The 16,018-nt window shown below is 54.7% G+C and overlaps 1 protein-coding gene across 8 annotated transcripts in view; it reads left to right on the top strand.

The window, feature by feature from the left end:
* AGRN (agrin) overlaps positions 1 to 16,018 on the top strand; it is a 221,549-nt gene that overhangs the window by 153,870 nt on the left and 51,661 nt on the right. For all 8 annotated transcript variants that reach the window (XM_075060217.1, XM_075060216.1, XM_075060219.1 and 5 more), the window contains 4 exons: positions 964 to 1,188; positions 4,972 to 5,196; positions 6,002 to 6,208; positions 13,177 to 13,398. In XM_075060217.1, coding sequence (XP_074916318.1) covers positions 964 to 1,188; positions 4,972 to 5,196; positions 6,002 to 6,208; positions 13,177 to 13,398 — 879 coding nt within the window. The remainder of the gene's footprint in view (positions 1 to 963; positions 1,189 to 4,971; positions 5,197 to 6,001; positions 6,209 to 13,176; positions 13,399 to 16,018) is intronic.

The following is a 16,018-nucleotide window of genomic DNA, read 5'->3' as shown; positions in this document are numbered from 1 at the left end:
CATTGTCTGTATGAAATTGTAGTTTGGATTGACTTCACTAGTGCTTTTTATGGAGCCTGTTGTAAAACTAGGCAAATATCTAGATGAGCTGATGTCCCCCCTGGAAGCCCTCTGCATATCCCCAGGGGTACAGGTACCGCTGGTTGAGAACTGGTCACCGTATGATATGTCAAGAGTGCGTAGCACAGACATCGTTAACCAGGCATGACCCCAGCATGTTCCCGATGTGAGGCCTTGAATAACTGATCCTGGCTTCACCTCTCTGTGAATACATGGTCGCCAAAAGCCTTGGTGGGGCGATAAAATCGCCAGTGATAGTCGTATGCTGCTCAGCCAGCCAGCCCGTCTTAAGGATCTAGCTAGATTTCAGGCAGGGGGCACACGATCTGCAAGAAGGCAACGCCACTGTGGGATTTGCGTGGATTCGGATGTTGGTGGCAATCACCTGCCTGTGTCTCTCGTGCTCATGCAGGGATAGGTTAGGCCCTCGTGTTGCCAGAGCAGCGTGGAGAGCTGAAATGCAAACATCCTGTGCACCGGCCCTGTTAGAGCTGGGCTCGATGTTGGCCCTTGCTGCTCTGCCTTCCACCTGGTATCCGACTTGCCACCTACAGACCCCAGGGCTCCGAGGGCAGGATGCTCCCATTCGGTGCTGGAGGGGAATGATTTGTGTGAAAGCCCTGAACTTAACATGGGGCTGTTCGGGCTGCTGCTGGCCAAGGGCCCCGCTGAGCAAGGAACGCACAGTCCAGGATGCTCTGTGCTGTGGCTACCCTGGAAAGGGAGCCATTGTCCTTAACTGGGCAGCGGGGAAGGCTCTTGCCCACCCATCGCCTCCTTGTGAGACCTGCCCAGGTGTGGTGGGGGAGGCAGTGAGGAGAGGAGTAGGATGGAACGTGAAGGGATGTGGAGCCAGAGCTGTACCACGTTCACGCAGCAGCGCCATGTCTTGTCTCTCCCCAGGTTCCAAGGACCCCTGCGCAGAGGTGACATGCAGCTTCGGCAGCACCTGTGCCCGCTCCACGGATGGTCAGTCGGCCAAGTGCATCTGCCCGGCCTCGTGTGGCGGAGCGGCTGAGAGCACGGTGTGTGGCAGTGATGGCAAGGACTACCGCAGCGAGTGCCTGCTCAACAAGCACGCCTGCGACAAGCAGGAGAACGTCTTCAAAAAGTTGGACGGGCCCTGTGGTGAGTCGCCCGCCTGCACCAGGGGAGCCCGCCAGCTCCAAGCTGGGAGGGAGGTACTTCTGAAGGTCCCTCCCACTCCATACTGGGCCAGCCCTCCAAGCTGCAGGGAGCAGTGCGTGCTGGGCTCTAACAATGGGAATTAAAGCACTGGGGCACTGTGAGAATGCCTAGAGCCACAGGCTGGCAGTGGGCTAACACAGCTGCATCTGGTGGCCTGAGCCCCCTTCAGTTTTACTGATGTTGGGAACCAGCAGGAAATGCTCCAGCATTCAGGCCTGACCCCCTAGGAAATGCTGGGAGAGGGAATCAGGCCACCACATGGTGAAGGCCAAAGCACCGTGGGGCAAGTCCTTTCTTTTGGGGCTTCTGAGATTAGTCTAAGCAGCGGAGAACAGGAAAAGCCCTGCGCAAAACCATCACACCCATTGTCCAGTCTGTTTGGCCACACCCTGTCACCTGAAGTTACTGCCTCTTTGAATTTCCACTGAGCCCTCTGTTCCTTTCCAAGGGCTTGTTGGGGGGCAGCCTGGCACTGGGGCTGGGAGAAGGGGGTACCTGACTGGGGGCTTTCCATCATACTAAGGAAATGGGGTCTGGGCAGTAGGAAACCACTCCCTACTGTGTGAGCTCGGACGTGGAGAAGCCCGTTTCCAGCTGAGACTATAGCTTCCCTAGGAGCACCCGAGGACCAGAGCCAGGACAGTGGGTTCCCTAGAGCAGGGGCTGGTGGCTCCCCAGTACAAGAGCTGGGACAGTGGTTTATACTGGAGCACCTCCTCTTTCTCCCCTTCGCATGGCCCGTCCATCTGGCTTGGGAAGGAGTCAGTCTTCACAGCAGTTCATACAGAGCTTCAGCCCCTAGTGGCTGGCCACACACGCCTCTCGCTAATGATCTGAAAAGCGGCTGCAGCCTCTGACGCTCCTTCTCTCCCCTGCCCTGGATTGGCTGCAGGCCTCTCGTGCCAAACCACATCTCTAGCAGCCGAGGTCGCAGGCCTTGAAGAAACAGGCCACTTCTCATAATGAAAGAAACCCATCAGTCATGCAGCGTGACACCGATCCCCGGGGAGTATGCCTAGCCCTGTCACTGCCCGGAACAGCTTCCATCGTATTCAATTACTGCTGTGGAGCTTTGTAATTAAAAGTGACCGTATTAATTAGGAAAAGCACTGGGGTGCTAAGGACACGTGCCAGGTACCCCGTCTGTAATTGGGGCGGGGGGAAGCTAGACACCAGGAGACCTGTTCATTTTTGCAGTCCACCAAGTTGCCATGATGTCACAAAATCACCCCAAGCGGGGGCAAGGTGCGTGTGTGTCTGGGAGCTCGGAGGGGCCAGGGAGCACTCTCCAGACAGCACCTAGAAGCTGTGTTCGGTTCTGGACAGCTGAGCGTTAGGAGGAGCTTGCGAAATGGAAGGGGATTCAGAGAAGATCAACACGCGCGATTAAAGGGCTGGAGGGTCTGGCAGAGGAGGAAAAAGAAGAGCTAGGAGCCAGTGCTGCAAGGTCATGATTGACTTCGGACCCCGCCAGTTCCCTGGCATTCAGCCCCTGGCAGACTTGAGCCCTGAAGGAGCAGACCTGTCTGCAGGTGCTTCAAGGTGTGTAAACACCCAGGCAATTCAGGGTGGGTGAGAAGTAACACGATGCAGTTGAGCGAAGTAAGCGTTCAGGCTGAGCACCGGGAACCGATTCCTAATGGCGAAAGCTGCTGAGCGGTGAAACCAGTGTCCAAGCAGGAGGCCATTTTGGCCCAGGGGAAGCAGGGTATTCGCAAACCTTTTCATCACGTGAGCCACACCTGAACAGAGGGGTCTTGTTCCCCTGCCTGCAGTGCTAGCGTTAGTCCACCCAGCTAAAAAATCCAGCGGCAGCGAGTCTCAGAGCTCGGGTCAGCTTGTGGGGCTCACGCGACAGGGCTGAACTGATCAGTGTAGACACCCTCCACCCCTCGCCAAGTTCAGACCCTGGATTGCAGCCCAAGCCCAAGCGTCTATGCCGCTATTTGTAGCCCTGCAGCAGCAGCCCCCGTCAGTTGACCCGGGCTCCGAGACTCACTGCTGTGGGTCTTTTTTTTTTTTTTTTTTTTTTTTGCTGTGTAGACGAACCCCTAGTCACCGTTGTGGGAGCCCCACCTCCCTTCCTGTGCACAACCCCCTGGCATGCCAGCGGCAGCTACCATGATCTCTTACCCAGAAAAGCAAAATCAGGGCCCTGATCCAAAGCCCATGGAGTCCTTCCACTGACACAGATGAGCTTTGGCTCCAGCCCTAGAGGAGAGGGGGGAGTTAGGATCTGGAAAAGAAGCCGGAGGAGAAGCCAGCACCATGGGACCAGCCAGCTCCTTACAGATCCCCAGTCAGTGCTCTGTGGTCTTTGGGGCATGGTCTGAAAACTGTCGTTGTGGGGGATGATCCTGGTGGGGAACAGGCTGGAGGGGACCAAATAGCCCTGGCTCCTGCTTAGTCTCTGTGCTGACTAAAATGGAGCAAGCAAAGAGCAGAGCTGCAGCTCTGTATTGGGCCAGCTCTGGGGAGGGGAACTAAAAAGCCCAAGACTTGAGACAGGATTAGCACAGGGATGGCGCCTGTTTTGCCCGTGTATTTAGTATGCTAATGTGAGCACGGATCAGCGGTGAAGGTGATCCGGATAAGCCCAGATTATGTCAGGGGGAAGGTAGCACGTTGCCTGTCCTCAGGGATCTTCCCTCAAAGGCCTGGATTTCCCAACCCAGCTGCCCAGGGCAGGGAGCAGATGAGAAAGTTGTAAAACTGAGCAGGCCCCTGGGGAGCGAGTGCCCCCGGCAGCTCAAAGCACCTCAGGAACAGGTCAGACAGACAACACCACCAGGGATGGTCAAACTGACCTCAGCTGGGAGGCTGGATGCATGCGGTCTCCAGGTCCCTTCCAGTGTGATTCTGTGGTGTGTGTTGCCCGGGAGAGGACCCATGGGCATATTAAGGAACTATGTTGGCCTGGCTCTAGAGGGAGTCCTGTCTGCCTTGGCTGAAAGGATAGAAGACTTCTCCCCAAGAAGGCTGGGGCTCTGACAGACAAGCAGCTCTCCCAACCTGTGGTGTGTTGAGGGCAAGGGGTTGGGAGATTGAGCCTTGAGCTCCCAAAGCTCCTCTCTCAGTTGAAATAAGTTTGATCTCAGCCTTGTCTTAGTGGCCATCTGCCCACAGAGCTTGAATACCAGTGGGCACAGCTGGCTGGGGTGTCAACAGGCTCTACAGCCAGGTGTGGATCAAGGGGCACCAGCAGAGTCACCAATTTTGGTTGGACATGATCCTGGAGGTTCCACCACGAGACATCATCTAATTTCTGGAGAGCCCAGGACAATCCTGGAGGGTTGCCAACCCTTGCTGTTTAAAGAGCGCTGCAGGCCAGGGTTCAGATGCATTGTCAGGGCTGTCTGGGGGAGGGTTAGACCATCCTTGCTCACCTTGGTGCTACTCAAGTCTCACTTGCTTCTGCACATATTCCTGGCCATGAGTGACTGGGCCAGTGACTGTCTGGGCCAAACCCTCAGCCCCTGAATTTGTCAGCAAAGCTTTCTTGTCACCATGAATCCCCAGGCTTTCTCCGTCTGGAGGCTGGATCTTACTTCAACAGAGCCTTGCAGAAACCAAGAGAGAAGGGAGCACCAGTGCAGCTAAGAGCTTGACTGGTGGTGGGGCCAGGCTTAGAAAGGCCTGACCCTGCTGGGCGTGGACTGCCCCTGGAGATGACTGTGCCGGTCTGAGAGTCCCCCTTTCCTTTGCCTTCCATTGTGTGTGCAGACCCTTGCAGGAGCACTCTCAATGACATGAACCGGGTATGCCGGGTAAACCCCCGCACTCGCAGAGCAGACCTGCTCTCCCGGCCTGAAAACTGCCCTCCGAAGAGGGACCCGGTGTGTGGCGATGACGGGGTGACCTATGATAACGAGTGCGTCATGGGGCGGTCAGGCGCCATCCGGGGGCTGGAGATCCAGAAGGTGCGTTCGGGGCACTGCCAGCCTCAGGGTAAGTACCTCTCAGCGACGTGCCTGACAGCAGGGAGCTTGGGTTACAGGATGCCTGTTTCCTCCCCTGGGGTGCGCCACCAGCAGGTGCTGCCTAGGGGAATGAGACACTCCCCTGCCCCAGCTAAACCTGCTGGATTTGGACAGGGAAGCTGCCCCTTCTCAGCCTATCCCCACCTTTGTTATCTGGCTCCACTGACCCTGCGAAGAATCCAGTGTTGGTCACTGCTAGAGCAGGGGCCGAGTGGGCCCAGACTGGGTAGGAAATTCGGTGTTCTGGTGGCCCTGGCACTAGGAGTGGAGGAGAAGACTCAATAATTCTGGAGGGCAGGGACGGGACTATTTCTTCCGAATCTGCACATCCGTCCATCAACGGGAGCTAGGCTGTACCCAGGAGTATTGCCCTGAACGCCTCTGAGCTTGGGCGGCTCAGATAAAATCGAACAGAGGCCCCAGGCTCTCTGAATTCCCCCAGCTGGTTCTTCCGCAGGGCTCCTGGGAGTAGCTCTGGGGATCAGAAGCCACCTTAGAGTGGAGCCAGCAAACAACCGGGCAGCCTGAGCTTTTCCATAGGCTTGTGGTCCCCTCTTCCCAGTTCTCTTCCTTATAGCATGCGTTAGATCCGTGGTCCTCAGCCTATTCCTCCCCGGGGTCCCCTTGGCACCAGGGTCCCCTTGGCACCAGGGCCCCCTCCCATTGCTGCACTCCTCCAAGTTGGGTGCCCTGCTAGCAGCTCAACGCCAGCTAGCCCGATTCCTGCGTCCCAGCCGCAGGGTGTAAGTGGTGCTTCCCTCTTTCCATTCCAGACAAGTGCCAGGCCGAGTGCAAGTTCAACGCCGTGTGCCTCAACCGCCGCGGCACCACCCGCTGCTCCTGCGACCGCATCACCTGCGACGGTGCCTACCGGCCTGTCTGTGCCAGGGACAGCCGGACCTATAGCAACGACTGCGAGCGCCAGAAGGCGGAGTGCCAGCAGAAAGCAGCCATCCCTGTGAAGCATGAGGGCCCTTGTGGTAAGCAGCACTGCAGCGGTCCCGTTTGTCCCCATGCATCTCCCCCCACCATCTTTGCTACTCACCCCCAGCAGGAAAATGCCCCACGCCCCTTCCTGCTTTCACACATAACAGGGCAGAGGAGGAGCCATGCTGTTCCTGCGCCAGGGGTAAGTCGTGTCCATGTCCCTGTAGCCACTAGGCAGCCCCTGTTCCCCTTCATGACCTACAAGCTGATAAGATCCATCCCCTTCTCTTCTTCTTCCTTTTGCCTGATCCCAAGTACCATCTGTCTCTCTACTCTCTCTCCATCGCTGCCGATTCTCTCTCCCTCTCTGCTCCAGTGTCGTCTGCGTCCAATGTGTCCTGTAACGGAGGGGAAAAACGTGCTTTGAACAATAATAACGAAAAGCATCTTGAGTGTTCGGTCCATGTCCCCCATCCACCTGCTTCCTGCCAGGCACACGTGCTGTATCACCCAACTCGGAAGCAGCTGTCATTGCCCATCCCGCCTCCTGGGGTAGTGCCAGTCTCCCAAGTCCCTTTCATTTCTGCCCCTGCCATGCTTTCCAGCCTTTCTCAGTTCCAGGTGCCCGCCATAAGGAACTCTCCCCAGTGCTGCTCCTCTCTGATGGTCTCGTCTGTGTCTGTCTCGTCTCTGGGTAGGAGCTGGGGGAGTCTTTGGACCTTCTGATGAAGGCTGTTTTAAGAGATCTGGGTTGTGGGATAGGATGGGGGCCTGGGTTTCTATGGCTGTGGAAGCCACCGGTTACAAAATCCAGCTGTTGCCCAGGAAACTGGATGGGCTAACCACACTCAGTCCACTGACTGGCATCAATTGGAAGAATTGCTGATTTCAGGTTGGCTTTAATTTATTATAGGAAAAATACAGGTGTATCTTCAAACTGCTCTTGTATCGTATCAAACCTTCTGAGAAGATTCTTAGATGAACCCCACTTTTTTGGGACTGTTTGGCTGGCTTTGTGCTCCTGGTGTCAGAGTCTCAATATTACCAACCCTGGCAACTTAAAAATCATTTGTCAATCATCAGATTGGCATAATAGAATCATGGGATATCTTTTTAAATCTATGCCTGGGGGGCTTTTCTGGTTGTTGAACCATTAGGAGTCACTTTTTCAAGTTTTTCTTTGCAACCACAAAAGCTAGAAACTTGCTTTTCTTTTTCGAGTGAATGAATAGTGTCTCACATATTCACAGGATTCCAGGAGCTGGGGCTTTAAGTAAGACAGCAACTACTGCAAGACTTGCAATAAAATAGTGATAGTCAGCAGCCTTAGACTTTGTTTTCCTTTCCCAAGCTATATTCCTTCCTTCCCCCATTGGGCTGCTTCTCAAGTTCCGTTCCTTGGGTTCCAAAGCCCATTGAAGAGAGTTGAAGTCTTTCCATTGATTCCAGTGGGCTTGGAATCAAACCCTAATATCTCAGCCCTTCTGAAAATCCAGCCCTATGTCTCTGTTAGGGTGTAAATCTGGAGCAGCTCTGCTAGCTTCAGTGGAATCATTCCAGATTTACACCACAATCAGTGAGAGCAGGATCTGGCAACATGTCATCTTGGCATGTCTGTTCCTTGCTGGCTCCTGGAAACAAACGTTTGGCAGATTCTGCAATTCTTGTCTTGACCCTGCCCTGTCCCATATAGGGAAGCATCTCTCCTCCTCCTGTTTTGATTCTCCTTCATTTGATGGCTTTGCCTTTCCTCCTCTCCCTGCAGGCCATGCAACCAGGCAGGAGAGCAGGCCCACACACTGTTCCTTTCAAGAGCGTGTGCTCATGGGATGGAAAGTAAATAAAATCTAGGGCGAGAACTGAAGCAGAGTTTGATGCTTGCTCAGCCAAGACTTGGAGATCTCAGTCCATGTGACAGCTCAGTTCTGCCTCCTAGCAAATCACCATGCCATAGGCCTTCTCCTTCCTCGTCAGCCCGCTCCTTCCCTCAGCTGATGCCTGCCCTGTGCAATGTGAAGACTTCCGCCTCCAGGTCACCAGTTCAAACCCAGCACCAGACCAGACGTGACCCGTGTAGAATAAGGTAGCGATCTCAGTGCAGTCTTTGCTAGGTACCTGTCCCCAGCACAAAAGCACGCTCGCTGGCATGAACTTCTCCTTTCTGGCAGTCTGTCCATGGAGGCTGTAGTGCAGGCCAGGGCTTAAGGAGACGTGAGGCGACACTAAGCTTGAGAACTGAAGCAGAGATGGATGCTTGATCAGCCAAGACCTGGAAATTTCAGTCCATGTGACAGCCCAGTTCTGCTCCAGAAGGGAGCTAGAGATCCAGGCTCTCTGTCCAGCAGCCTCTATAAAGAATCTCCTGTAGCTTCATTCTGCCCGAGTCCTGCCTCTTCTCCGCAGTGTGGGACACTGCAGGGACATAGAGATGGGGTCTCGCCTGGTCAGGGTGGAGGCGCATTGGGGAAGTGTGGGCGAAGCCAGCTACGCGCTGTCTGTGCTGGACCTGCTCTGCAGAGACAGAGGTACTAAGGAAATACCTCCATGTACCCCCACCCACCAGTATATCCCTATTACAATCCCTGACGTTCCCTCCTGTCTCCACTATAGGGAGCAAGGGAGAGGCCCCAGGGATCTAGCGTGTCCCTTCTCCTGGGAAGGCCCTGGTCGGGGCAGGGAATAGGAACCTCCCTGCAGAAATCTTGAGGCATCTCCTTTTACAGCAAGGCAGAAGCCACCGAGTGGTACCAGCCCAAAGTGGGGGATTTAGGGAGTATGGATCCAGTCGTCAAACTCTCAAGCTTCTGGAGGAAGATTGCCACTGATGGCCAGCATCTAGTGAAGAAGATTTAGCATAACTAGAGCCTATGGAGGGGAAGGAAATGAAAGGCAGCCTATTAACATGACAACACGATGCTTTAATCTTTCACAGATACCTGCCTAATGAACTCTCAGCCCCGCTGCTCCTGCTTCTCAAGCAGCCGGGAAAGGAAACAAAGCCAGGCAAAATAGCCCAGTCTGTCCATCATGGATTATTTTTTTAAGTTCCTTTCTGCTTTCAAACAAGGGCGGTAGGAGCTGAAAGCCACCTCTAGGTGAGGGGAGGTGGGATGAGGGGGTTAGGAATTTGGGAGAGGCAGGGTTTGATGGGGGCAGAGGAAAGGTCTCTGTAGTTGTGTGTGTCTGTCTGTTTTCCTCCTCCTTTTCTTTTTCTTTCTTTCTTTCTTTCTCTCTCTCTCTCTCTTCCCTTCTCTCTGTCTTGTGTTTTACAGCATTGCCTGTTTGGAGAAAGGACGTGCATCCGCACAGCACCCTACTGCTCCCAACCGGGATGTCTCTGCTCAGAGGTCTGCCTTCCTACCCTTCTCTTTAGCCAAAGGCATTCCCTAAGATGTCGATCTCTCTCTTCCTCTCCCCCTCACTCTCCTCCTGCCTGGCCTTAGTTAAAAGCCCTTGGGATGGAAAGATTCCCACATTTTTTTACCAATCCGCCCACTTCCTGCCTGGAATGAAAGTGTCTTGCAGTGTAACTGGGGATTTTTAATGCTTGCTCCAGTTTGCATCTCGTTCTCTGAAATGGACGGGGACTGGGAGGGTGGCCACACAACTGCAGGCTCTGTTGTGGGCAGCTGCTGTTTTGCTTGACTGTCCGTGTGAGCTGAGAACCCCGTTCCCTTTCTCAAGTCACCTGGGTGCCTCTTCCCGGCCGATGAGTCAATTTGGGCTGCTCCTGGTTGATTTTTCTGTTTGTCCTGCTCAGGCATGGTCATGGACTCCTGGCTGCCCGAGATTGTCATGCTTTCCCCCATCCCCCTCCTTAGCGTGCGTTTGTGTGTGCGTGCGTGTACGTGCCAAGCAGTCCAGGGCATGGAAAGGAGTGAGTGTGCTGCATGGTGTCGCCCTGAACATGAAAACTCCCCGCCTCCCTCCAGATGCACGTTGCAACGTGCCAATTTTTAAATCCTCCTTCAGTCTGGCGAAGGAGCCTTCTCCTGTCTTGGGTTTCTCCCTGGGAATACACCAACATAGTGCCTCGGTAGATGGCAGCCCAGCCTGCTGGCAGGAGGATGCGTCGAAACTTCTTGGATGTTGCAAACACAGGCAGGGAGTGCAGTTGATCAGAGCAGCAGACTCAGAGGCAGGTGTCCCAGGAGCCATTTACTCCTCTTCCACTTGATAGATTTTCAAAAGAGCTCAGCTCCCCTCTGGGCACCACAGTGGGTGGCCAGGTTTCTGCAAAATGCAGAGTCACGTGATTGACAATATGGTCCCTTGAGATATGGCCCCATCTGTAAATTGGAGAAGAGGACTCTCAATGGTGGTGGTGGTGGTTGGGGGGGCGGGGGTTGGAGTCAAAATTGCCTATTGATTGTTAGCACACTCCAAGGTCCTTGGATGGAAGGTGCTATGGAAGTGCCTGCTTCTGCTCCCATTGAAACCAATGGAAAAACACCTATTGACTTCAGTGGAGGTCCGGGGGGGGGAAAAGCTGTCAGCCTGAGGATCAAACTGCCAGGGGAACCTCGTTTGCTGCATCGCTGCAGCTCTGAATTGCTCAAGGGCTGAGAAATGTCAGAGCGGATGTGTCTCTCTGCTGCAGGCCTGAGATCCTCCCACCCAGCCGCTCCCCATTTAGCCTCATTGTGCCGGGCAGAGGCCGTTTTCCCATGTCAGTGTGCTGCCCCTGCATGACTCCAGGGCACAGTTATGGGAAGCATGTCTTTAAAAACAAGAAAACCAAAGCAAGAGATGCCAGCAGGCCCACTGGTGCTGCAGAGAGGCACCGGCACCACATGGGAAAAACTTGGAAACCATCTGGCTGCAGGAAGAATTGGAAGGGGGGTGGGTTGAGGGGCGAGTGAGTATTAGAGATGAGAGAGAGAGAAGCCTTGGCTGACTCCTGTGGCCCAATCCTTCAATCCAGACCCCACTTGGCAGTTGTCTCCATTGCAGGCCTGGAACTGAGTGACACCCCAGACGTGGGGACCCTCTCTCATTGAGTCCCATGGCAGGGACTCCTCCATTCCTGCTCCTTCTCCACTGCTTGAGCCAGGAGCATCTGCCTGGGGCAAGCTTGGCTTCTTGATAGGCAGGATCTCTCCATGGTGCTGGTGGGAAGCATGCAGCAGCGGGGGCCCATGCACTGAAAGGCACACGCCTGGTCTTGTCACTCTGAACCATTGACACCCCCCGGCTTTGTACAGAGGCGCCCCAGGGTTCGATTTCCCATCAGTCAGGAAGGGGGGCTCCAGCAGGCTGTCTCTGGGTGGAACCTATCCCAGCTGTCCATGCGGAGTTTGCCTTTCACACCCTGCACTGGTCTGGGGCTGTGCTGTTCTCGCAGTGTGTTTGTTTTGCTTGGTCTGTCTCGGCGCGTGCCCTGTTGCATCCATCTGGCTTTTGCTGCCTTGCGTTTCCCTGCTGGCTTGTCGTCAACATTTCCTTTTCAGGGTTTCACACCAAGTTTCTTTCTTCTCTTTCCCCTCCCCTCGCTGCCCAGGGCGGTTGTTTGAGTATCATGGAGCTCCCCCTTGGCTGGACTGCTGGCTCTTCCTCAGCAGTTTGCACAGTCCTGCCTTTAGCTGCCTGGCCTGGCCTGTAAGCAGCCTAAACCAGAGCACCAGCTCTTCCGGGCAGTGAAGGAAATGCAGCCTGCTGTTTGTCCCACTGCCTGCCCATGGGGTTACGATTGTGGATTTCTGCACTGCAGATCTTCCCTTAACAAAAATCTAAATAGAAAAGTCCCGGGGGCAGGCGACTGTGTGTCTGCAGTAGAATAGGGATGCTGGGCCCGATTTGCTTCCGCCATTGGTGCAAACCAGGAGTGACTCCAGCAGAGCCAGTGAGTTACCCTGGTACAAAGACGCACAGGCGAAAGAATAATCGGGCTCGGTGCTCTCTGCAATTGAATGGGCTTGGCACCCCATCTCCACTTGCAGCACGACATGCAGCTGCCTGGAGATCCTGCAGACTGGTGAGAGATGTCTGGGCCTCTCTTCCTGCCCTGCTCATTGGGCAGTGTCCAGAGGGATGCCCTTCACACTCTGCATTGGCTGACAATGCTCCAGGAAAGCCTCAGCACCCACTAGGGTGAGTCAGTTTGGCCTGCCCCAGGCCTCCTGCTGCACGTGTTTCTGGCATTTTAACCTGGGCTAGTGCAGCTCTGCAGCGACCTGTCCAAGGAGGAGTGAGGGTGATCCTCTCTCCCTGGTTCCCACCACACCCAAGGACGGGGGTGAGAATAAGAAGTAGATGGGATGAGGATGGAGCGCAGTGTATCAGAGCTTAATGCAGGTATTGGTGCCGTTGCAAGCTAGATCTTGCTACATACAGTCACTGGAGGGACGGTGTTGGTGTGAGGGATAGGATCTGTGTGTGTGCATGTTTGTGTGAGGGAGGGTGTGTGTGTGTGTTTTGGAGTGAGGGATAGTGAGTGTATCTGTGTGTGTTGGTGTGGAGGATGGGCTGTGTGGGTGTGTGCTGGTGTGAGGGTTGGTGTGTGGGTGTGTGCTGGTGCAAGGGATGGGCTCTGTGTGTGTGTGTGTGTGCTGGTGCGAGGGTTGGGGGTGTGTGTGTGTGTGTGTGTGTGTACACGTACTGGTGCGAGGGATGTGTTTCACTTGAAGGTATAAGGCTTTTAGCAGGATGGATTTTGCTCCGCCCTGACTTTCGGACTGTTATGGTCCCACTCTGAGCCTCTGGGATCCCCGTCCCCTTGTCCTGTTGTGATCTGCACAGTGGCTATAACTGAGGGAGAGTTGAGGTCGACCAGGGCCCTGTCCTGAGAGGAGAGTGTTCTGCTGCTCTACAGGACAGACTCCAGACCTGGGCTCCCAGGGTGGCATGCGATCTCAAGGGGGGGAGACAGGAGCACTGTGTATTTGTGACACCACCATAACTTTGTCCGCCCAGGGTCCGCATGGTCCCGGTGGGGGCTGGCGCACGGGCGTTGTTCTTTGCCTGCTCCCTGCCGGATGGGGAGTGGCTGATGTGTTGCTTTTTCTCTTCTGCCCCCACCCAGACCTGGGCATACCCAGCCCGTGCCTGAGCGTGGAGTGCACCTTCGGGGCCACCTGCGTGGTGAAGAACCGGGAGGCTGTGTGCGAGTGCCAGCAGGTGTGCCTCAGCCGCTACGACCCCGTGTGCGGCAGTGACAACCGCACCTACGGCAATCCCTGCGAGCTGGACGCCATGGCCTGCGTCCTCAGGAAGGAGATCAAAGTGAAGCACAAAGGGCCTTGCGGTGAGCGGGGGGGGCTCTGTGAAGGAGAACCTCGAAGTCAGGAGTGGGGAGGTGCAGGAGGGCTCAGAACTAGCTGGCAGGGGCAGGGTTATGGGGACACAGAGCAAGTGACCCTCCCCCCGTATGCTCCCCACCCCAGTCAGGCAGACGTTTCCACCCAGTTCCAGCATGTCTCCTCCACTCCCAAGTCCTTGATCTGTTGCAGGGCAGCCCCATCTCATCCCATGCCACCCCAGCAGGCAATGGGACCTGAATCACTGGCATCCCACCAGAATCTGCCCTTTTTGCCGGCCATGGTGATGAAGGAGGGGGTGCCTGGTGGCTGCCCCTTCCAGGCAGGCCTGTGGGTAGACTGCAGCCCCACTGTGCTGCTGTTGGAGTCTGTAACTCTAGTTGGCGTGGGGTGAGGTGTTAGGTCTTGTGACTGCTGACCCCATGGGATGGCACCACAGTAGCTCTAGGAACAAAGGGGTCCAGTGAAGAGAGATGCCCAGGCATTCCTCTAACCCCCTGCACCTGGAGCTTGCAGCATGCTTTGCAGACACGGAGTGCCCTTAACCTCCCAACCCCCACAGCGAGGTAGCAGAAGCCTCCTTGTTTTACAGAGGGGGATATGAGGCAGAGCACAGGCATGTGACTTGCCCAGCTTCATGCAGTGAGTCACTGACAGAGCTGGGGATGGAACCCAGGAGTCTAGATTCCCAGCCCAGTGCTCTCAACACCGAACCACTGTGGATCCTAAGGAGCACCTTGCTTCCCTGTGGTCCAAGAGTTTTTCAGCAAGTTATATTCCTGATTAGAAAGGTTACCCTCATCCCCATGGGATGGAATCTCCTGCCTGTCATGGGGACACAGCAAAGTGTTCAGATTGTTCCTAAAAGTACTGAGGCTTTCCCTGTAATCCAGGTATAGTGCTTCCTCCTGTAGAAAGTGCAGAGGGGCTGCTAATGGTGGACTGAGCTCAGCGGGGATAGGCTGAACACGGGAGGTTGCTCTTGGAAAGAGTGAGTCAATAGGAGCATTGCCTACAGGTAGAATAAGCATTAGGAGTTAGAACTCTTGGGTTCTGTTCCTGATTTTGTTGCTTTGCTTCCCCTGGGCCTCAGTTTCCCCATCCTGGGTGGCTTGCTATGCTAACTGAATTGAAAGGAGTTGGAATCGGCTGCAGAGCAGGTGGCTGTGGCTGTTAATCACTTGAGAGTCAAGCTGGATCCAGGCTGAATGAAATCTCTGTGCAGCATAAGCCCCCAACGCTGCCTATTGCCGTGTGCTTTGTGCAGAAATGATCCGTTTCTCACCCCAGGAGCGTTTCTCTGGTTTGGGGCTGGAGCAGAGCATGTGTCTGCGTGTATCTATCCGTGGTTTGCCATTCCCTGTTCCCCTTCCCAGGCAAGCGCCCGCTTAGATCACCCACTGCCCACTCAGACGGCAATGAAATCAGCAGGGCCCCCGGTGAGCAGAGAAAATGACGCAGTTCACTGGTACCTGCCCCTCGGGAAGGTTATTCCTTCACCTTCCAATGGTTTAAAAATAACAATGTCTCAGCAGAAGGGGTTGATTTGGGGAGAGGAACCAATCTAGGTGGTGGTTTTTCCTTTCTCCCTATAGAGGTATGGGGGGGAGCACTTGGGGGAAATATGCATGTAAATCGCTTCCCTGCGCAAAGCCCGCTCTGGCTGCTTTACCAGTCTGATGCAGGACAATTAGCTGCTGCAAAAGTTTAAACAGTGGGGGAGCTGCCCAGGAGTGGCTGGGGCTGAGATGCGGGAGAAGCTGTCTGAGCAGCTTGCTCTTCCTTTGTCTCTTTTCTGGAGGTAGCATGGGGAGTGTCCAGATTTAATTACAAAATGCATCCCTCTGACCCCATTAGAGAGAAACCATCCACCTCGCTCAGTCCTCCACCCCCCAGCTAATGCGTACACCCCTTATCCAATTAAAGGGCCTTTCTCTGCCTTGGGAGGAATGATTGATCGCTGTCGCTCCATCCACCTGCTGCATCCCACAAAGAGCTCATAAAGGCCTTTCCTGCACCTTTTGAAATGCGCCACAAGAAAAAAACAAATGCCCAGGGTTGGCTGTCCCTCACTGTCCCTTAATCCTAGCACTCTCTATGTCCCTCAGCCGTGATCTGCTCTTGGTTCCAACCCCGCAACCCTACTGAAGTCAGGGAGGTTACTTAGGTGGGATTTAGCCAACTGTGTTTATGACAAACTAGGGTCATCCTGCTTGCGGTCTGAATGCTTGTCTGCTACGCTCCAGCGGTTATCATGAGCTAATGCCCAGCTATATACTCCGTGACCTGGGGGGGCGAGTGGTTATGGGAGGTATGCAGAATGCCACAGCCAAAGTTCAGGCTGGCTGTCTAGTTTCTGAGTGTGGGATCATGTTGCAGCTCTCAGCACAGATGGCAGCTCTGCATTATGCAGGAGGGACACTTACAATGATGAAAAGAAATTTTAATGCTTAGAAAAGAGGGATGTGTGTGCACAGTTCACCCATGGAACTCGCTGCTATAGGATAGCAATGAGTTCCAGAGGCTTCAGAAGCAGATTATGCATTGATATGTGTATTAAGAATATCTGCAGTTACCTGAGAGATGATTGTCATGTAAAAGGGATAT

Source organism: Chelonoidis abingdonii, chromosome 23 (genome assembly GCF_003597395.2).
Source record: "Chelonoidis abingdonii isolate Lonesome George chromosome 23, CheloAbing_2.0, whole genome shotgun sequence".
Taxonomy (NCBI): Eukaryota; Metazoa; Chordata; order Testudines; family Testudinidae; genus Chelonoidis; species Chelonoidis abingdonii.
The sequence above is the reverse complement of the archived record's forward strand: the minus strand, read 5'-3'. Positions and strand labels throughout refer to the sequence as shown.